The sequence below is a fragment of the Notechis scutatus genome, chromosome 13 (genome assembly GCF_049901735.1).
Source record: "Notechis scutatus isolate UNSWTSFEM ecotype Mainland chromosome 13, rNotScu1.2, whole genome shotgun sequence".
NCBI classification, from domain to species: Eukaryota; Metazoa; Chordata; class Lepidosauria; order Squamata; family Elapidae; genus Notechis; species Notechis scutatus.
The window spans coordinates 477,347-498,672 of record NC_142021.1 but is presented as its reverse complement, the minus strand read 5'-3'; the positions used below and the strand labels follow the sequence as shown (position 1 = coordinate 498,672).

The 21,326-nt window shown below is 58.6% G+C and overlaps 1 protein-coding gene across 1 annotated transcript; it reads left to right on the top strand.

The window, feature by feature from the left end:
- SGSM1 (small G protein signaling modulator 1) lies at window positions 1-20,825 on the top strand. Its single transcript, XM_026685472.2, is given in 26 exon segments — window positions 1-162; window positions 841-1,356; window positions 5,742-5,817; window positions 6,535-6,697; window positions 7,237-7,389; window positions 7,605-7,672; window positions 7,833-7,978; window positions 8,237-8,368; window positions 8,684-8,808; window positions 9,017-9,084; window positions 9,288-9,451; window positions 9,714-9,840; window positions 12,224-12,362; window positions 12,716-12,780; window positions 12,971-13,116; window positions 13,199-13,327; window positions 13,532-13,714; window positions 13,919-13,990; window positions 14,116-14,330; window positions 14,332-14,635; window positions 14,812-14,936; window positions 15,047-15,129; window positions 15,331-15,440; window positions 15,690-15,786; window positions 16,058-16,225; window positions 16,494-20,825. Coding segments are annotated over 26 exon segments (3,825 nt in total). The 3' UTR covers window positions 16,583-20,825.
- The last annotated feature ends 501 nt before the right edge of the window (window positions 20,826-21,326 follow it).

Genomic DNA, 21,326 nt, shown 5'->3' with positions numbered 1-21,326 from the left:
ATGCCCGGGGCTCTCTGCTCTGGCGCACACCACACCTTTTCACGCCTGGGCAGCAGCCGGCCATTCAGCCACGCCTGGGTGGCTGCCTCCCCTTCTCCTCTGCCACCTGTCAGCTGGATGTTCGCATCTCCCTTCAGCTTCGACAGCTCCATTTATGAATGTGTCAGTCAGAGGGGCAGGCGGTGGGGGGGAGGTCCCCTTTCCCCTTGCTAGGCTCAGCCTGATTCCACTGAGCATGAAGCCCCCGGCGGCCCTTGGACCGCTCTGCCCTGGTCAGCCTGGGCCCAGGCCGGAGCCAGCCAGGCTCCCTTTCAGCCCAACCGGCCTGGACGGCGGAGGCTTCCTTCACGCAAAGCGATGGGCTTGACAGGTGTGGCCAAGCTGATGCGCATTTGCCTGGGAGGAGGGAGGGGAGGGGAGGGGTGGGGGGCTGGGCAACTCAAGCTGGGAAGGGCAAAGGGCAAGAAAGCCCCAATCTCCTTCACCCCCCCCGGGAGACACAGATATGCCTGGCCTGTTCTGACGGTACCTGCTGGAGAGTCAAGTTTGGCATTTGCTCTCGGGCCCTTCCACCTGGAGCAAGGTGCCCCCTGCCCTGCCCAGCAGCACTGCCCGTCCGGTGCCCGGGTCTCCCCAGAATCGGGCAGAGAAAAGGGGGAGGGCAGCTGCTCCAAGTGAAGGAGCCTGGCAGCCCCTCCCCCTCCAGTCTTGGGAGGCAATAGGAGGCTCACCTTGAAATAGACTTTTGGGCCTTTCAGGACCCAGGAGAAACTTGCTCAGTTTATTCCACAGGCCCCAATTGAACGAGCCATGGCTTAGTGCCCCCCCCCTGCCCCCCAGTGTGGGGCGGCGGTGGCGCAGGGACCCTCGATCTTGGCGCCGTTCCTCTCGCCTAACCAGCCCCGCAGGGCCGTTGTGAAGAGGGAAAGAGCCCCCTTGGGCCCCGAGGAGGAGGAGGCACTTCCGCCGCCCGCGGGACGGGGAGCCGCTGCCAGCCGGAGGCGCGGCCAGCTGGGGCGGGCGAGGAGGAAGAGGGAGGGGCTCCAGGGTCCTCCTCCTCCTCCTCCTGCTGCTGCCCAGCCCGGTGCGCGTAGCGGCGGAGGCGGCGGGGCGTTGCCTCGCCTCGCCCGGCCTCCCAGCTGCTTCCCCGCGGCCAGCCGGCCAGCCAGCGGACGGGCGGAGGGGCGGGCGGGCGAGCAGGATGGCGGCGGCCCCGGCGCTGGGCTCCGGGCGGCGGGCTCCGGGGCGACGTCCGGGGGCTCGTCTACCCTGCGCTCGCTGGCGCCCGCCTCGCTGCTGCTGCTGCCCGCCGAGGCCGAGACCCGGCAGCGCCTCCTGCGCACCGCCAAGAAGGAGGTGAGTCCGGGCGCCGGAGAAGCCCACCTGAGCGGCCTCCTCCCGGCCGGCCCCTCCCGCGCCTGGGCCCCGGCCAGCCCCCTCGCCGCTGAGCCCCGGCCGGCCCTGCTGCCGCGGCTGGGGCTCCGTTGCATAAGCGGAGCGCCTCCCGGACCGGGCTGCCCGAGCAGAGCCACCTGCTGGCCGGGGGCTCAGCGGTCCTTCCGCGGCCCGGCCGGCCCGGCCTCCCTGGGCGAAGGGCGCGGCGTCGCGGAGGGGCACGGCAGCCCCCAGGGCCAAGGCGGCTCTTCCCAGCAAGGGCCCGGGGCCTGGCGCGGGGTTGGGGCCTGGGGAGCTTTGGTTAAGGGCCCCGGCTGAGCTCGCGTCCTCCTCCCCTCGGTGGCCTTCAGGGCAAGGCAGGAGGCGCCGGGCTGCCCCCTGGCAGCGTCCCTGGAGGGGGGCAGATTTTGAAGGGGCAAGGGAGCTCATGACCTGGAACTGTTCCCGCCATGATAAATACTGGCTTCAAGTTTTAAAAAGGGTTTGGACCAAAATTTGGGCCCAGGAAGAAACTCCCCGGATTGCCAACTCTCTCCTGCTTCCGCCCTGTGCCAGGTTTGCCCATTGGTGGTCCTGGGGTGGGCGGGCTTCACAGCAGCGCTGGCCAGGCTGATTCTGCCGCCTCCTTTTAACCATCTTTTAATTCACTGGCCTGCCAGCCAGGAGCTTCCCTTGTTTTATTCCTTAATGATGAACCGGGCACATTGTGCCTGCTCTTACGGCCTATTCTTGGCATCCCCTTTCTGGGGTGTGATTGATGGCCTGGCAGTTGGTCTGCAGCCATTGATACCGTCTGTTCGTCCGCTTGAATTGTGGGCTTGAGGCTGGCAGAGGGGGATGAATTGCCAGCGCAGCCCCTCCAGCTCATTGGCTGCCCAGCGTTCCTTGCGTGGGCTGCCAGCCGAGCTTCAGGGGGACTGTTGGCAGAGCTGGCATAATACTGGACATGATTGGGGCTGCGAGTTTATTTGAGCGACTGATGAAGCGTCATTTAACCCGCAATGATTTTAGCTGGGTACCAGGTTACAAATGTTTACGTTTTTAGTTCTTCTAAAGCTGCAGGAGGTAAATGCTACTAGAATTCGGCCATGGCCTCTCTTCGGATTATCGTCCTTCAGCAGGGCACCAACTCATAGAATGACATCTCTGCTACTAATGTACAGCCTTACCACACGTCCTGCTGTTTCCCCAGAGCCCCAAGGGCACTTTGGAGGCTACCTTAATGCGGAGAGGTCCTTTGTCTTGTGGGCCATTGTGGAGCGTTCAGCGAGGTCTGTTTCCTTGGATGGAGAGGCAGTTGAGGTTCCTGCCTCCCCGTGGCGAGGAGCAGAGGCTGCTGAAGCTGCCTCCGACGCCCCCTTTCTCTTCCTCTGAAGGGGAGAGCCTTGGCTTTCTGCTGGAGGAGGAAGCCCTCCCTCAGCGTGGGGCCTGCAGGCATTTGGGGGGAGTCCCGTCTCCCTGGTTCTCCTTCCCATCCTTGCCCGGTGGTGCAGCTTCTGGGTTGATCATGTCAGCTTGTTTCCATGGGAACGGCTGCCTTCTAACGAGTCAGCACCAGGCACACGAAACAATCCAGGGGCCTGAGTGCCAGCAAGTGCAACCCTCGGAGGGTGGGGGGGCACCTGGAGCCGTGCGTCACACTCTGCAAGCGTGTGCAGAATTCTGTGATTCTGAGAGGAGAATCACGTCAAGCTGAGTGACGTCAGGCAGCCCCCCTTGCACCCAGGAGTGCACCCCCCCAAACCTAGTCATTTGTGGGTGTGAGAAGGCTGGAGGCCCTGGACCGGCTCCTCCCCCTCTCCGACAGCTGGAAGGAGGGAAGGGCTTCGAACCTTTGGGTGCCGCGATTCTGAGCAGCGTTTCATGCAAAACTCAGGAACTTCTCCCCCAACCCATCCAGGGTCTCGTAAGAATCGGAGTGTCTGTCCTTCACTTGTTCCACGGCCGATTTTCTGCTGTGTGATGCAGAGCAAAGAGTGACTCAAGGCTGGGAATAGTGCAGGTGCTGTTCACTTCCTTTCTTTCCCCATTTTTTTTCCAATTGAAAGGATCCCGCTAGGTCCTTCGTCTGCAAAAGGATCCCTTTTGGATTGCTCCTGCAGGATATTGGCGGTGCAGGCTGATGACAGCTTATGGCAGGCAGGCTTGAAAGGGGATTGCATAAGCAGGCCATTTGTTAGCCAGGGCAGCAAGTGGCTAGGAGAAGAGTCCCGCTAAAGATCAGCCTTTGGGGCTGGCTAGACTTCACACCCACAGGGCTTGGCCGAGGTTTCCTGCTGTGTTGCGAGCCTGGAGTGCAGAGCTACACCTGCTTAGCTGCTTTCGGTTCATCTGACGGGGACTCTCCTGACCCAACCTTGCGTGTCTTGAGCGCAGCAGATCAGCGTCTCGGGTTTAAGTAGGGTCCTAGCCGCTTCCTTCAAAACGGGCCAAACTCTTAAAATTGCCCCCGTCCCCGCAAAGGGGAAAAAGAGGGGCTCAAACATTTGCTCTTGCCCATCCTGGGGCCACAGGAGAGGGGCTGTCGGCCACTGGTGCCCCTGGGGTCCTTCCCCAAACCAGGCCACCCCCCTCCCTCAGGGACGTGTTTCCTTTCTTAAAAGGCAGAAGTGTTGATGGGGCAGGGAGGCCCAGGCCGAGATCTCGCAACCTCGTTCAGGTGTCACTTTTATGAGGGATTCCAGAGCAGAGCCCGCTGGGGAATGTGGCAAAACCTCCCCGGCAAGATTTAAGGTTGTTTCGGCAGGACGGAGGTGCCGCTCTGGGAGATGGGCAAGCAAGTCCCCGCCTGCTTAGCTGATGGGCACCAGGGCTGGGAGAGGCCCCAAATGTACTGCATGAAGGGCCTAGCAAGGTATTTGGAAAAGTGAACCGAAGGAATGTCCCAGTTGGGCTGCCGTTCTCTCTGTGAGAAGCAGCTCCTGGGTGCAAAAGGGCCCTGAAGTGCCCCGGGGGCTTTTCTGCAGGGAGGGTCCCCATTCCTTCCTCTTAAGGAAGCTGGAAAAAAACCACAGCTCTCTTGGTCCTCATGCTGCCTCCCCTGCCCAGCAGCCATTGGCCTTTGGGCAGAAGGGAGCAAACTCTGGCCACTCGACTGGGAATGGGATCGGATTGGGGGGTGTCAGCCTGAGGCTGGAACCAGGAGCCTGGCCACCCTGCCGCATCGCTCTCTGATCTGAAGCACGGGGCTCCCTCGCGTGGCTCCGTGCTCGGCCTGCTCCTCCTCTCCATTTGCCCCGTCTCTCCTGCCTTGTCCCCCCTCTTCAGGTGGAACAGACAGAGGATTCGGCCGGAGATGAGGGTCCTGGCCTCAGGGAGGGGCTGCCAGCCCATGGGATGCAGAATGCCTCTCCCTTTCACTAAGGTTGCCATAGCAACGGGAAGGGATGCTGTGCCCGGAATAAATGGCCGGTTATTTTTTTCAAAGGGAGGGGGAGGGGCGGCTGCAGAACCCTTCCGGAGGGGCTTGATTCCAGCCAGGCGGTAGTGAAACTGCTGTTTGCACGCCTGGCTTTGTCCTTGAGCCCATCAGGCTTGACCGGGTGAGGGCTGGCCGGTCACTTTTCCCCACACGGCATCTCTTTCGCCCCCCCTCCCTGCTGCCTTGGGCTCGTGTGACCAACCTCTGTGCCACAGGGGAGCAACTGGGCTCTGTGTGCCTGATCGGGACTTGGGGCTGCCCAAGGCAGGAGAGCCTTCCTGCTGCGGAACGGCCTTCAATCTCTCCCACAGCTGCATCCTGCAGACCACCTGAAAGCAAAGGTCATTTCAAGGAATATGGACGCCTCCCCTTTGCCCCTCCCCTGGCCCTCAAGAGAGGGACAGTCCTGGGTTCTGCTCTCGGCCCACTTTTCTCCCCTTCCGCTCTTTGCAACGGCCACGCCTGAAACACGCCTGGAGAGAGAGGGTGTTGCTGAGTCCACACATGACACAACATCGTTTACGCACTGTGGCTTTATGCCTAGTAGCTGTGATTCATTCAGCCAACTCTGGTTTGTTGCAGTATGTGAGCCTGGCTAAGGGGGGCTCGCTCAGGGCCTGCTGTCCTTTTCCCACAAAGCAACAAAGGGGTTTGGAGGTCGCTGGTCTCTAAAGTCCCTAATTCAGACTAGGAGCTTCCTGAGCCACAAGAAAATTCCCTTCTGTTCAGCACTGTTGCTTCAACTTGGCTGGAGAAAAAAGTGCTTGGGTTTTTGTTTTTGTTTTAATGACAAGTTGGGAAAATAGGGGGGGGCACCAGTGGGAACATCTAGAGGCCCCTCGGTTCTTGCATTTCCAGCGAGTGTTTTCTTGGCAGAGAAATCTCTTTTCACTTATCCATTTTCGCTGAACTTTGTTTTTTGCAGGTCAAGCAAATAATGGAGGAAGCCGTCACAAGGAAGTTTGTGCACGAAGACAGCAGCCATATCATTTCTTTCTGCGGTAAGCTGAATCGATCCAGGCCTCCTTTTCTGTCCTTCCCGCCAAGGAACGTGGGGGTGGAGTGGGGGTGGGGTGGGGGTGTCCTCCACCTGGTCGGTGGGCCTACTGAGCTGCTGGCTGCCATGCAAGCTCCTTGCAGGCCAATGGTCGGCTTCTTGGAGGCTGGCCTGAAAATCAATAGCCCATTGTCTCCGCCTGTACCTGGCACCTTGGGGACAAAGCAAAGTACGAGAAAAGGAACCTATTTATTTGACTTACGCTCTGCCTGCAGGAAGCAGAGTTTAAAAGCAAAAGCCGAGTTTTAAAAGTTATTGTTACAATTAAGAGTACTGTAAGCACTAACCACGCTGGATGGTGAAATGTCCAGCTTCAAGAGAGCCAGCTTTGCACAGTGCCCAAAAGGAGAAGCTGGAGAGGAAAGAAGCAACGTGGGTGTCTGTGTGTGTTTGTGGGTCATCCAAAGGCCTTAAGAAATGTCGGTGTGGTCAGCCAAGCTCTTAACCTTGATCCACAGCCTTCACGGGGGGCTCCTTGGAGGAAGCTGTCAGTGCACCCAAGAAGTCTCCAGCCTGTCCAGGGGAAAAGGCAGTTCCTGGGGAGGGGCTGGCTAAGGATGGTGTGGAGGTGGCCATTCCACAGCTGAGCTTCGCCAGGGGACCTTCGGCCAGAGGCCTCGCTTCCTGGGGGGTTGCTCAGGTTTGGGGCTTTTTCTTCCAGCTGCGGTCGAAGCCTGCGTCCTCCACGGGCTCAAGCGCCGGGCAGCTGGTTTCCTGCGGAGCAACAAGATGGCTGCCCTGTTTATGAAGGTGGGCAAGAGCTTCCCACCCGCCGAGGAGCTCTCCCGGAAGGTGCAAGCCCTGGAGCAGCTCATCGAGAGCACGTGAGCTGCAGCTGCGCAGGGAAAGCCTGTTGGGGAAATAGTCGGGTTTGGCTGCTTTGCGGGCCTGGCCGGTGCTGAGAGATGCATTCATGTCGGACCGGCTCAGCCCTGCTTAGGCTGTGTGCCCTCCATGGCGTCTGGCTCGCTGGTGCTGAGCGCTGCCTGGAGTGTGTGTGTGTCCCCAGCTAGAGTTTAACCCAAGCCATCCGCTCAGCTCCTGCACCCCTGTGAGGTGGGGGGGGGTTTTGCCTTTGGTTTGACCGTAATTTAGAAAAGTGGAGTCTTCTGCAAGTGGAGCCGTTTCCGGGGGCCCCATGGAAGGTGCTGCTTTCTCAGCCAAAGTGTGGAAGGGGGTCTCCCACCAGAAGCCTCTGGGGTTGGGGTTCAGATTCCCTGCCTGGCCCACTGGTTGAGGGCGCCTGGGTGCATCAGGCAGGCAAAACACCCACCTTCCCAAAAGATAGAAGCTCTGATTTGGGGAGGGCCGTGATCCCCGGTGATGGTGAACGTGGGGCTCCTTCTTCTTGGCCCCCTTCCAGGCGAAACCAGGGCTCCAGCTTGCAGGAAAGCGCCCGCAAAGCTCCAAAGCCCCCCAGCCTCTCCCCGCAGGCAGTCAAGCACCTCTGGATCCGGACGGCGCTTTTTGAGAAGGTCCTGGACAAAATTGTGCACTACCTGGTGGAAAACAGCAGGTGAAGGTCTCCTCCGCCCTGGCGCTGGCCCTTGGCTGGCAGTCCTGGGCGCTGCTGCTGCCGTCTCGGCCGTTGGGCCCCTTGGACTCACCAGGTGGCCCAGACCAGCCCAAGGTTCTGCAATAGGCGGAATACAGGAAGAAGAAGAGTGACGGTTGGGGAGCCTCTTCTCCCCTCGCCTGCTTAGCCCTGGGTGTCTTTCCCCCTCCCTGCAGCAAATACTATGAGAAGGAGGCTTTGCTCATGGACCCCGTTGATGGACCCATCCTGGCCTCTTTGCTGGGTAAGGGGCTGGAGGCTGGCTGGGCATTCAGGGGTTGCAGTCCACACCCAACCAGAGGGTCTTGGGGTGTGGAAAGACGGAAGGAGGGGAACGTAAGACCCAACGCCTCCCTCCCTCCCTCCCTCTCTCAAACCGGTCCTCCCTTGTTCTGCACCCGCAGTGGGTCCTTGTGCCCTGGAGTACACTAAGATGAAGACGGCTGATCACTTCTGGACCGATCCCTCAGCAGACGAGCTGGTCCAGAGACACCGGATCCACAGCTCCCATTGCCGGCAAGACTCGCCCACCAAGCGCCCTGCACTCTGTGTAGGTTTCAGAGGGGAGCTGAGGGTCAGCTGGGCTGGGCTGCATCCCTGAACCCGGTGCCTCTGGGGGGAAAGAGGCAAGACCCCACCCCACGGATTGAAAAGTGCAAAAAGGGGGTAAAGAGAGAGAGAGAGAAAGCAGCAAAATTCCAACTCAGTTGGGAATGTCAGTGGTTAGATTTGGGCACCCAGATTGAATAGTCCAATTGTTTGGAAAAGCAAGATTGCAACCTGCCCCCCCCGGCCCTTTGGTTCCTAGATCCAGAAAAGGCACTCCAGTGGCAGCGTGGATGACCGGCCCTCCTTGTCCGCCCGGGATTACGTAGAGTCGCTGCACCAGAACTCCAGGGCCACCCTCTTGTACGGCAAAAACAACGTCTTGGTGCAGCCGGTGAGCAGCCTGGGAGGGGCCGGTTGGGTTGCCTGACCCCCAGCAGGCCTTGTGGGCGCTTTGCCTCCCCTGGGTGCCTCCCATATGCCACCTGCAATTTTGGGGACTGGTTGTTTGCTTGTGGGGCTCTTTGCAAGAGGCAAGAGAAGCGGTGGAGGGCAACATCCTTTCCAAAGAGCGTTGCAGGTTTTCCAGAACCTTCTTCCGATTATCATTTAATGTGAAGCTGCTGCATGATTTCTGGACGCTGAACATTTACTCACTAGGGAAACACGGTCGTAAGTCAGTTCTGCCTCCTGTTTTCCCTCCCGATAGCGAGACGACATGGAAGCCATTCCGGGCTATTTATCCCTTCATCAGACAGCCGACGTGATGACGCTGAAGTGGACCCCAAACCAGCTGATGAACGGCTCTGTGGGCGACCTGGACTACGAGAAAAGGTGGCTGGTCCCCCTGCGCTCTTCCGCACGAGTCCCCCGCGGCCCCTTCCCTGCATTGGGTGCGAGAGAAATTCGTGGGTCGAGTGCACCTGCCTTGGGCTCCCCCCCGGCTCAGCCGCGGCCTGGGAATGCTTCAGCCACGGCGGGGGGGAGGGGATGCCGTGGCTGTTAAGGTGCCTTTGCCGGGCGCTGCGTCTTCCCTCTGCAGCGTTTACTGGGACTACGCCATGACCATTCACCTGGAAGAGATCGTCTACCTTCACTGCCACCAGCAGGGTAAGGCGGCGGCTGCCCCGGCCTGGAGCTGGCCCTGCACAGCTCTGAGAGGGCCTGGGTGGAGAGCAGGGAGCCCACTGCTGTCTTGGCTTGGGGGTGGGGAGAGGCCGGGCCTGCTGGAGGTGGCCCAGTTTCTCTTGGGCTCCCTTGGGCCAAACCTGCCCTCTTCCTGCGTCCTCCTTCCTTGTCCCTCATGCCAACAGTAGACAGCGGGGGCACCGTTGTCCTGGTCAGCCAAGATGGCATCCAGCGCCCTCCGCTGAGGTTCCCGAAGGGAGGGCATCTGCTTCAGTTCCTCTCCTGCCTGGAAAATGGCCTGCTGCCCCACGGCCAGCTGGATCCCCCCCTCTGGTCGCAAAGGGGGAAGGTGAGGCTGGGCTGGAGCTGCTGCACCCCTGCGGCTGGGGCTGGGTGGATGCAGGGGGCCTCTTGCCTGGACGGGCTGCCCTGCCTGCTGTTGTCCGAGGTGCCGGTTCGGCAGCTGAAGCCTCTTCGGGGCCGCCTGAATGCCGGAGGCCGTGGCTCTACCCAGAGAGGCCTCCAGGCGTCGGGTGCAGCGTTTCCCTGCTTTCCTCGGGCTGCTCCAGACCCCCTGAGAGGCCTCCGCTTCTGTGCTTTGCTTCCCAAAGGGGAAAGTGTTCCCGAGGCTGAAGAAGCGAAACCTGCAGGGACCCTGGGAGCCTTCCTCGGACAGGGAGGAAGAGGAGGCCACGGATTACGTCTTCCGGATCCTCTATCCAGGCCTCCAGGACTTCGGTAAGGGCAGCAGAGGTTTCTTCCCCAGAGGTTTGTTTTCTGCACGGTAGGATACCTTACAGCCCCACGGTTCAGAAATGCAACCCATTCTACTATTATTTCAATGCAAAATGTTTCTGGTTTGTTTTGTCAGTGGCCTTGAATGCCAGTGGGGGAAATGGGCATTATGTAACTTTGGGGGCGAGAAGGATCTCGGGGGAGGGGGAGAGCAGCCCAGAGGCATTTCATGATCCAGCTCACCCAGTCACTCGTGCTTCCCTTGCAAAAGACCTGTGGAAGCCGAGAGTTTGAGGAGGTTACAGAAGTGGGGAGGGAGGGTCAGAAAAGAGAGCTCAGATCCCTTTTCTGATCATTTCTTTTGGGGGAAACCTTATAATTCCCGGAGATTTGCCTCTTCCTCCGGCCCCAAGAGCCTGCTAAAGGGAAGAAGGGATGCTCCCTGAGATAAACGTTCAAAGTCTTGGTGGGTCTTTCTTTCTTTCTTTCTTTCTTTCTTTCTTTCTTTCTTTCTTTCTTTCTTTCTTTCTTTCTTTCTTTCTTCTTTCTTTCTTTCTTTCTTAAACAGGATGGGTTGGGGCCATTTTTAAACTTCCCCTTTTTCTGCTCCTCCAGCTGTGGTTAGCGGCTCTTGCCTTGCCCCCACCTCTGCCAACGCTGGTGCTTCTGGGCAAGAGACGCCTTGGATGGCCCAGATCTCTGGCAAAGTCGTGGTGATCCCCAAATGGCCCCTGAGTCTTCCTGGCCTTCCTTCTCCCACCAGCTCTGAGTCCAGACAGCACGGCTGTAACATTCCATTCACCCACTAGAGGGGGCTCTTGAGGCTGGGCAGCTTGGCATCTGTGTTGGCATCTGTGGCTTGGCAAGGCAGGGACCGTCTCTCCGCCCCCTTTATGGGTGTGTGTGGGGGGGGTTTCTTCCTCAGCCCACCCTACCTGCTTCAGAGGCAGAAAGCCTAAGAGGGAGGAAGAGGCAGAATTGGGCCTTTTATTCCTGGCAATATTGCAATTGGAGAGATCTAAGTAACCAATTCGATTTGCCTTCACTAAAACAGGTAAAAACATTTATCAGATACAGATAGATTAAGTGGAATTAGGAAAAATAAGAAGGTCATACTCTGTGGCACACCTGAAGGTGTTGATTTAATCAACTCATGGGAGGGAATGAGTCTTCCTGCCGTTCTTATTACACCTCCTCATTTGCCAGTTGAGGCATGAAGACGGGAAGATGGATGGAAGAAGGGAAAGCGATGGGCTCAGGGGAAGGTGATCTTGGAGGGGCTTCCTCGCCTACTCCAGATGCCATCACAGGCCAAGCTCTTGACTTTGCAAACGTCCTTTCTTTGATCCCTGTCAGTCTCTTCCTGAGTTTCGCACTTCCTTGTTCCTCAAACAAGGCGGTTCTGTTTTGTTGAGCCCTCAATTCTGGCTGAGAAGACAGACGTGCTGCCATTCCCGAATTATGGCTTCTTCTGCAGTTTTGCTGGGTGATTCAGGACACCCTACGTCGACCTGGTGAAATGATGCTGGCCCTGGTTGGGGAATCGCCATGGTTGAGCCTTAGATGGTTACACCTGTTGCTTAGAACAAAATGCTTCAGCATCCTATCCAGTCTTTGAGATCAGCTCACATTAGCCTGCCTTTAGCCCGTGTACAACAGAACAGAACACTTTATTGGCTAAGTTTTCCAAGGAACTTTTCCATGGAATCTAGAAACCCAGAAATCATTTATATCAATTATATTACGGGAGGTATTTCCCCCATAGGTATCCAGGGTGGTTTACGAAGGGTATAAAAAATTCATCCGTGCAGCATAACAGAGAAGTAAGACTGCATTAAGCTTTGAGGGGACAAGCAAAGCAGAGCAAACTGTCCCCCCCCCCACCCCCACCCCCCCGTGCCTTTTCTTGCACCCAAACGGGGAAGGACTTAATCTTGGAGAGGAGCAGCCTCCCAATCCAAGTTACCTTCTGGCTCCCGGTTGGTTTGCAAGAGGAGAAGCGAGCGGGAGGATCGGAGAGCCGTGGTGGGCCTTGGCGTGGGGCTTCTGGGCGGCCTCTTGGGATGCAGCCGTTGCTGGAAGACGCTGGTCCAGGTTCCAGGATCATCCAGGATGAGACACTTGTGGGATGCTTGGCGTGAAGGGAGCCTTGCGCTCTGCTGCTCTCTGGTGTTTTCCTTGGTGGACGCATCTCCTGTTGGTCTCCCTTCCCTGACTTTGCCTCCAAAGCCTGGTGGGGATGATTGGATGATGATCAAAGCCTCGCCCGATGGGTGCCCCTGTCTTCCCAGGGAGGCCTTTCTCTTTGCTTCCTTTCTCTGCTCCTGGAACAGCGCTGCTTCTTCCTCCCGGCACAATATTAACAGCCCATTTCCGGCTCTTGCAGCTGCCCAGGACCTGATGGATGCGCCCGGGAGTGCCCTCCCTTCCATGTGGCAGCCCAGCGCCCGCAAGGCCTCCTGTCCGTCTTGCGCCCAGGGGGCAGCCAGCGAGAACGGCCGGTCGAACGGCTGCAACCATGAAAGGTGAAGGGGGCCTCAGGGCTGGGGCGCCCCGGGATGGGGGCAGCTGAAGGCCTGCAAGTGTCCCCTTTCCCTGCCACATGGATGAAGCGCCTCCGCTCCCGAATTGGGCAGCCTGGGGGCCTTTTGCTCTGGGGGAGGCGAGGCGAAGAACGGCATGGCTGCAATCCCTGAAGAAGGTGGGCGGGTGAGGAGCAGCCTGGCACCCCGTGAGAGTATCGGCCTTTCCAGGAGGCGATGAAGCAAGCGCCCCTTTAAAAACCAAGGGAGGGGGAAGAGGCGGCCCCAACTCCACTTGCCCTCCAGTTCAGTCTCTCAAGAAAGGGGACTCGGCCCCCTCCTCTCTCTCTTGGCAGAGCCCCCCTGAAGCTGCTCTGTGACAACATGAAGTACCAAATCGTCTCTCGGGCATTTTATGGCTGTGAGTATTTCTCAGACCGAGCCAGGCTTTCCTTCCAGATCCCTGAGCGATGAAAATGCAGCTCTGGGTCTAATTGGGGGCGTCCAGTGCCGCCTTTGCGCCCTGCGTGGGGATGAACTGGGGTCTCTAGGAGGGGAGCTGCTTGCATTTGGGGGAGCCTCTCCTGCTCCTTCTGGATCCTCTGTTCCAGGGCTGGCCTACTGCCGACACCTTTCCACCGTCCGGACGCACCTCTCGGCGCTGGTCAACCACGCCATTGTGTCCCCCGAGGTGCCCTGCGATGCCAGCTTGGGGCTGACGGCAGAGATCTGGGAGACGTTTCTCCAGGACAGCACGGTAGAGCGATGCCTCCTTTGGACCCCCTCCCCTCCCCCCCCGCGCCCCCCTCCAGCCCGTTTCAAGGGCCCTTTCCCTGCAGAGCTACGAGGAGAAGGAGCTGCTTCGGCTGGTCTACTTCGGAGGGATCCAGCATGAGATCCGGAAATCCGTCTGGCCCTTCCTGCTGGGACACTATCAGTTTGGGATGTTGGAAGCCGAGAGGAAAGAGGTGAGGCTGGTTGAAGGCGTCTGCGGCTCCGAGGTGCTCCTGAGAAGGAAACCAAGTGTGCCTTCTGGCCCCGGGAACTTGGAGGTGGGGCGTCCGTGGAAGGGCTTCCAAGCAGAATCTCCTTTCGCCGAGCCCTCGTTCGTTTGGTTCTCCGTCTTTGGGGTCTCTCCTGCCGTGCTATTCCCCCATCTCTCTTGCTGGCAGGTGGACCTACAGACCCGGGCCCACTACGAGCAAACCATGGCCGAGTGGCTGGGCTGCGAGGCCATCGTCCGGCAGCGGGAGAAAGAGTCACACGCCGCGGCCTTGGCCAAGTGCTCCTCGGGGGCCAGCCTGGACTCCCACGTGGAGCCCCTGAGGCACCGGGACTCCACCATCAGCAGTGGCGTGAGCATCTCCTCTGGGGCGTCCCAGAAGCATCTCCTTTAAGCCACCGGATGCAATGGGCGGGTTTGGCCTGGCCGGCTTCTTTACCCTGGGCCAGGCCAGAAAGGGGAGGGGGGGGCTCCTGTTTGAGTCTTCCCTCTGTCCACCTGGAAGAGCCCAGCCGACTGAGGCTTCCTCCTCCTCCTCCTCCCCTTCCCCTTGCAGTCTTCCCAGAGTAGCAGTTTTGGCCCCCAGAACTTCAGCCGGCTGCAGAGCGACTCCAGCGGCAGCACGCAGGTGAGGGAGGGGCCCCTCCTGGGTGAGGGAGCCTTTGGGGAGACCCCACCAGCCGGCCCAGGCTCCCCTGAGGAACCCGAGGGCAGCTGCGTCATGGTTGGTGGGCTCTGTTTGCCTTTCGCCAGGTGTTTGAGTCGGTGGAGGAGCTGGAGCAGACGGAAGCGGAGAGGAAGCTGGAGGCCGGCGGGCGAGTGGCTTTGCCCAATGGGGGCCCCCCCGAGGCTGGCTCCTGCTCCCCCGACTCCGGCCACCCTTCCTCCCAGAACTTCTCTGTGGCCTCAGCCTATTCGGAGCGGAGCTTCAGCACTGAAGAGAGCTGGCCGGAGGGAGGGAAAGGGGGCAGGGCAGGCCAGCGGGGAAGGGCCCCCGCCTGCCAGGGAGAGCAGCCCCCTGGGCGGCAAGGGGAGGAGGAGGCAGAGGGGCCCTTGGACGCCTCCATCCCATGGATGGGCCAGGAGCTGCCCGGGAAAGAGCGGGGGCCTCCCCAGGGCAGAGCAGCCCGACTCCCCGGGGAGCGAAGAGGACCCCTTGGAGGAGCCCGAGATGGAGAGCCTCTACCCGGGCCTGGACTCGCACTCCCTGGCTGTCACCGACCTCACCCTGACCGAGGTCTCCCCCGTCTCCTCCTCGGGGGTCGCCTACTCGGTGAGCTCCCCCTTCGGGCCCCTCCGTCCCTTTTCCGGGCAGAGGCTTTGGGCCCCTTTGTGGTCGTGAGTCGAGGGACCCCTTGGGGAGGCCAGAGTCCCATTGGGGGGGGGCACTCTTGGTGGGGCTCTGCGCTCCTTTCAACGGTCTCCCCCCGCACCGCCTCTGACTCGTAGCCGGAGCTCCTGGACCTCTACACGGTCAACCTCCACCGGATTGAGAAGGACGTGCAGAGGTGTGACCGCAACTACTGGTACTTCTCCCCGGCCAACCTGGAGAAGCTGCGGAACGTCATGTGCAGGTGGGGCTCCTCCCTGGGGGAGGCTGCTCTCTGCTGCAGAGCCTCCCCCCCCCTCCCTCCCCCTCCCGCAGCTGACCCCTCACGGTCTCTCCCTCCCTCCCTCCATGCAGCTACATCTGGCACCACATTGAGGTGGGCTACGTCCAGGGCATGTGTGACTTGCTGGCTCCTCTGCTGGTCATCCTGGACGAGGGTGAGTGGCTCAGTGGCCGGGCGGTGGCCGGGTCCCCTTGAAGCAGCCTGAGATCCATCGGCTGCAGGGGGAGAAACGACCGGAAGGGAGACTGGGGGGTCCTTGGGTCGGGGGAGCCTGGCGCTTGGGAGGCTTTGGGCTCAGGGGCCCACGGGGGCTGAGGGGGTTCCTGGATGTGGCTCCTCCTGGCTCCTTCGGCAGAAGCCCTGACCTTCAGCTGCTTCACGGAGCTGATGAAGAGGATGAACCAGAACTTCCCCCACGGAGGAGCCATGGACACCCACTTCGCCAACATGCGGTCCCTCATCCAGGTACGGAGGGGCAGCCGGCCGTTCCTCACCTGCTGGGCCTGTCCTCGCGGCCTGCCTGGCCTGGCTGGGTGGGGGGCAGGGAGACATTCAACAGATAGGCTTCGGGGTGGGGGAGGGTGGAGGGGCTTCAGTCGCAGCGGGGGCGGCTGTGGGGAGGCGGCTGCACTGGACCCCGCTGGGGGAGCACTGGGGGCGGGGGGGCTGCGGCCTGGCTGTCCTCCCCCAGACCCAAAGGGGCTTTTCCGGCAGATTCTGGACTCGGAGCTCTTCGAACTGATGCACCAAAACGGGGATTACACCCACTTCTACTTCTGCTATCGCTGGTTCCTCTTGGATTTCAAGCGAGGTGAGCGGGCCAGGAGTGGCACGAGGATCCCTTGGGGGGCAGTTCGGGAGAGGATGGTGGGTGAGGCCCAGGGAGGCTGGCTGGCGGTTGGGGAGCCAGGGGGCCTGGCAGCCCTTTGCTTGGCACAGCTTTATGAGCACAGGTGTCCTGTGGCGCTGGGTGTGATCTCTGGGCCTGGCTGTGTGGCGGGGGTAAGGAGGAGGGGCTTCTGGGGGACCAGTGTGGGGCCTGGCAGCTCCCACGGCTTCTGCTCCGCCTCCCCCCCCCCCAGAGCTGGTCTACGAGGACGTCTTCACTGTCTGGGAGACCATCTGGGCGGCGTCCCAGGTCTCGTCGCCTGGCTACGGCCTCTTCATCGCCCTGGCCCTGGTGGAGGTGTATCGGGACATCATTCTGGAGAACAACATGGACTTCACGGACATCATCAAGTTCTTCAATGGTAGGTGCCTCCCAGCCTCCCTGGGGCCTGTCAGCAGAGAGACGCCCTCGACGATGGTTTTGTTGGGCTGGGATGCGGCCGAGGCTGCCTGTTTTCGTCCCCCGCCAAAGCGGGTGCGGTCTAAGGCAGGGCCCTCCAACCTGTGGAACTTTGGAGGCGTGTGGACTTCAACCCCCAGAATTCCCCAGCCAGCCAGCCAGCCAGCTCTGCTTTCCTTTCCCCGTTGTAAGGTTTCCTCTACTCTTTTCCTCCTGCTTTTCTCTTCCAGAAATGGCCGAGCGGCACAACACCAAGCAGGTCCTGCAGCTGGCCCGGGAACTCGTCTCCAAAGTGCAGACCCTCATTGAGAACAAGTGATTTGGGAAGGCGCCTTCCTGCCCCCCCCCCCCCAGGAGGATGGAGGATGGAGGATGCAAAGGGTCCCGGCCGGGAGCGGCTTTCCTGGGGTCCCAGCCCCCGGGGAGGCAGCAGGGGAAAGCTTGGCCTCGCCACTCTGTCCACTTCACCAAAGAAGGCGCTCGGCCCTTCCCTCTCCCGTCTTGGTTGGGGGAGGAGGCTTTTGGCCTGGCACAGAGCTGGATTCGAAGCGGGAGACGGGCCCTTGAAGAAGAAGACTAAGAAGACGGCAGGAACTGGCCAGTCCTTCACGTGTCCCCCTCCCTTCAGATCTTCCTGCATTGCACGTGCGTTGTGAGCGTGGGGCTTTCCCCCCGGACCTCGTCCCACCCCAGGCTGACGCCCTTCCAGCTTGGGGCAGACCTCCGCCGCCTTCAGGATCAGGCTGCCCTGGAGCTTTTCTTGGAGGCCTTTGTGCCAAATTCCTGCTGCCATATTGACTGTTGGGTGTCTGCTTTCATGGAAATGGACGTGGCTCCCTGTGCTGGTCTGGCAGGTTCCTTCTGCCTGGTTCCCTCCTCCTTTTTCTGACAGAGCACCAGAGGGAGGAGGCCTTTCTCCAGCCAAAGTAGCTCCATCTTTTCCACCTGCGGCTGCCGTGGGATGGTGTCCATCTGCCTCCCCCATGCTTTCTTCTCCGAGGGCACCCTTCAGTCGCCTGGCTTGGGCCGTGGTGAAGAGGCAGCCCCCCTGGTCCTGCTGCAGCCCGGTCTCTGCCTCGTCTTCCTGGCCGGCTCCAGAATCGCCAGTCAGCAGGGACCTCGGCTTCTTGGGAGGGGAAGAAGGGTTGGTGGTTTGGTTTTCTTAAACTCAGGTGTTTTTCAAGAGAAGCAAAATGGGGTTCTGTTACGGTACCTATCAAAACCTGCCAGGAAAAAGCCTCCACTTGGGCTAAGCAAGTCCCCACGTTTTTGCTGTGAAATTGCTCCCCCGCAAGCCAGAAGACGTTTAGCCATAGCTGTTCCCCCCTTTCTTTCTTTCTTTGGAAGGCCTGGTCTCCAAAACAATGCTGCAGTTCCCCTGTGGGCTTCTAACCACCCCTTCCATTTGAAGGGGGGAAAGTAACAAAAAGAGTAACTCTTAGAAGCCCCTGTCCTTCTCCGTTAGCTTGTGTGCATAGGTGTCTGTGCATTTCTGGTACATATATTGATACATGTATGTGTGTATATTTAACATTGTCTGTTGAACCTAAGCAGAAAATTCTGCCATTCTGGGTAATGTCTTTGCTGGACTTCAAAGGAAGGGAGGTCTGCAATCATGGCTCATTTCTAGCTACTATTTCTACAGTTGCTTCAAACGTTTAAGTGGCTTCCTTCTGCAAATCCCAGGGAAAGGGATTAGTTCAGGAAATGGAAGTGGCTGACTTCCAAATTGTATAACCCAGGGAGGAAGAACCCTTGGCAAAAATGTTATCGTAGATAAACATCTTTTAGTTAAGGGGGAAGATGATGATGTTGGGAGGAGCAGGAGACAAATTAGACTCCCTCTCTTTGCACTTTCACAACTTTCTCAGTAAAATACTTGTTGTTTCTTGTGATCCTGAGAACAGCAAGGCCGTCTCAGTGTGGAGGTGCAACCTGGGTGCAGTTATTGGTGAAAACACAAGAAAAGTCATGCCCAGGCTACCTGCTCCATTCTTGCCGATCTTTCATTCTCAGATTCTCCCCAGACCACTTGACAGGAAAGGGAGCCTTTAGAGACCAAAGTTTCTGGAGTTTTGAAACCAACTCCTCTTTTAAAATGTTTTCTCTGGGCTATTGGGGGCAAAGTGGAATTTTGGATAATCGGTTGGACACCCAAAAGATCCAGTACGTGTGCGAGTGTGTATGTGTGCAAATGTGCACTTTAATTGTGCTGGGCTGTCGAATTTTGGATATTGCTCTAGTGATCTTTCTTAAAAGCACAATCCTGAGTGAGTGATCTGTTCCTGAAAGGGAAGTCTTGTTGCTTTTGAACAAGAAAATTAAGCCAGATCCTTTTCATAAATGCTTGGGTAGGTACCCTCTGGTCAATGGGGATGGGGCATTTCATTCTGGGCATAATGGTGCCATGGTAGAGACCAGCAGTGACCCCCCCCACACACAATCTGTAAGGCAGCAGCTGAACTGTTTACAAGGAGCCATCAGCAGAGTCCCTGGCAGATTAGCCCTGGTCTCCACCCAGGCTTCCCTTGGGGGTGCCTGGTGTGTTCAGAGGCCATTGAGGTCAGAAGAGAATCTCCCAGAGAGGCTGTCTTGGGCAACGCAGCTCATGCCCTTCGGAGGGACTCTTGGCAGGACTACAGAAAGCACCCCCCCCCCCTTCTTTCATGGCAGCGGAGGAATTGGTGCCTGGTCCTCGCTGCCAATAGAGCCAGAGAGCGGATTGTGACTCTTAGAGAGCATGTGGGTGAAACAAATGCCAGGGAGACATTATTTACATGTATTTATGAATTCTGTGCATCCTGAGGTCTGTGTGCATGAATCGCTATGCAAACAGAGGTGTATTTTTGGTCGCTGTCTCAAAATGTATCTTGTAAACATTTTAGCAGGAAATTGTCTTGTATATAGCTACATATTATACAGATAACTAGCTCATGTATATATATGTGTGAGCAGGTGTGCATACACATGCACACACACACATATGCATGCATAAAAAGTATCTGGATTACGCAGTGCAAGAGCTATGTGTGATTTTGAGGACTTCCCTCCTTCCCTCTGGTGTGTGTTGAGGCTGGGGGTGAGTGAAACAGGTATTTTTCTCTTCTGCTTCACAAGGAAGAACACAAGGAAGGCATTGGAGGAAATTTTTCTCAGCTTATAACATTACTGTTCGTTTATAACCAAAGTGATATACTGCTTCCCATAAAATACCTGGGAACAATTTGTAAGTTACGGCCCTTTGGCCAGAGCACCTGTGTTATCAGGTATTATGGGGCAGAGTCCATGTTCGAAGCCACCTTTTCACCCCCCAGATGAGTAACCTCCTGCCAGCCGCTCCCTTTCTTGGCTGCCCTGAAAGGCTTGTTCAGGGGGCGATGATAGTTCCTCCCCCAGGGAGAGGCCTGGGTGCCGGCCTCAGTTGTCCACATTATTCCTCTGGGCTGGGGGCTTGACTTGTAGGGCAGGGGGAAGCAAGGCTCCCTTTCAGGTAGGGATTGTCCTGGCTCAGCCTGGTGATTGCTGACCCCTTTTTCCTGAGTTTGCCTTAAAATAAAACTAATCCAATTTACAGCTGGGAAGGAAGGCTCGTGGGCAAGGCTGGAAACTCCAAGTGTGTGTGTGAGTGTGTGTGAAGCTGGAAGACAAGATAGTTGTGGGCACACACAGCCATACCTTTTGAACAGTGAGGCCACTATGTCTACAGCAACTGATAATTCAGTTTCATCCTTCCTTGCTGTTGCATTCCTGTGCTGGATGCATTTTGGGGTGATGACGGGGATTAGCCAGTTGGAACACCTGAAGAACGCAACAGGTCTCTTTTCTTCTGACGAGGGGTCTGTGTGTGCAAAAGGGAGCATTTGGTGCACCTCCCACTCCGGGGGTTTAATTGGAGGAGTTGAGATCCAAGTTTCAAAGCAGGGAAGGCCAGGAACTTTTCAAAGGGACCCGTTGTTGTTTTTTAACCCCACAGAGGACAGTAGCTCTCAGATAAATCCCCCCTGCTGGAGGGGCAGAAAAGGCACAATTTCCCTGCTTCCTTGGGGTTTTGAGGGGTGAATTCCCCGTTTTGCTTCTGAGTCCTGTCTTGCTCACTGGCACCGGCTGCTTTGAGGCAGGGGGTCCCAGATTAAATCGGGGCTTTCTGTCCTCAAACTGGCCCAGGGAGCTAAAGTGTCTCATCCCCCAGTAATGCCAGGAGGTTTTGGGAGGGAGGGAGGGAGAGAAATGTCTAGCAACTCCTGCCCAACACAAACCAGCTGCTGCTTGTGTGTGTGCAGTGTGTGTGTGTGTGTGGGGAGGCTTCATCCATCCGTTCTGGAAGTGCCTCCTGGCATCGCAGTTTCTATGGTTCACCTTTTGTCCCTGGGTGGTTTTTGTTCTTTCCCAAACCCAACTTGTCTGAATTCCGCCCTTGTTCCTCTGTTGCCATTGACTCGATCGCGCTTTGGAATTCTGGCCATTTGTGTCTGTGGGGCCAGAAAGAAAAACAAAGAGAAACTTCGATGTTGTCTTCGGTTCTATGTATTTTCAAATGATCCTCAGTAAAAGGAAGCAAAGAAGCGGCCTCCGCGAATCTTTCAACCGCCCGGCCTGCCCCGGCTGCCTCTCCGGCCTCGGGTGCCCCTGCCGGCAGCTCGACGGGGCCGAAGGTGGAACCTGGCCTGCCCAAGCAGGCGACGCGCCTCTCCGCGGAGCTCCCGTTGCCCGGAGGGCGGGGGGTCTCCCTGCAGGGAGCGGGGCGGCGCTCGGCCCGAAGGGGGTCTGGGGAGCGGCCGGGGAATTGGGGATTTGCAGGCCACAACTTGGGCGGGGTGGGGGGCGCCGCCTGGGCTCCACGGAGGGCCGGAGAGCGGGGGTGGACCCAGGCCCGCCGTGGGGCGGCGCTCGCCCCAGAGGCGACCGGGCTGGTGGGACCCACTCCGGGCTGGACTGCGGGAAGCCTGTCCAAGCGGCCGGGAGGGCAGCTGCAGGGGCCGGGCGAGGAGGACTTCTTTGGCGACCGTGATCGGGTCTCGAACCGGCGATCGACGGGACACCCCCCCGACTCTTTCGAAGCTCCG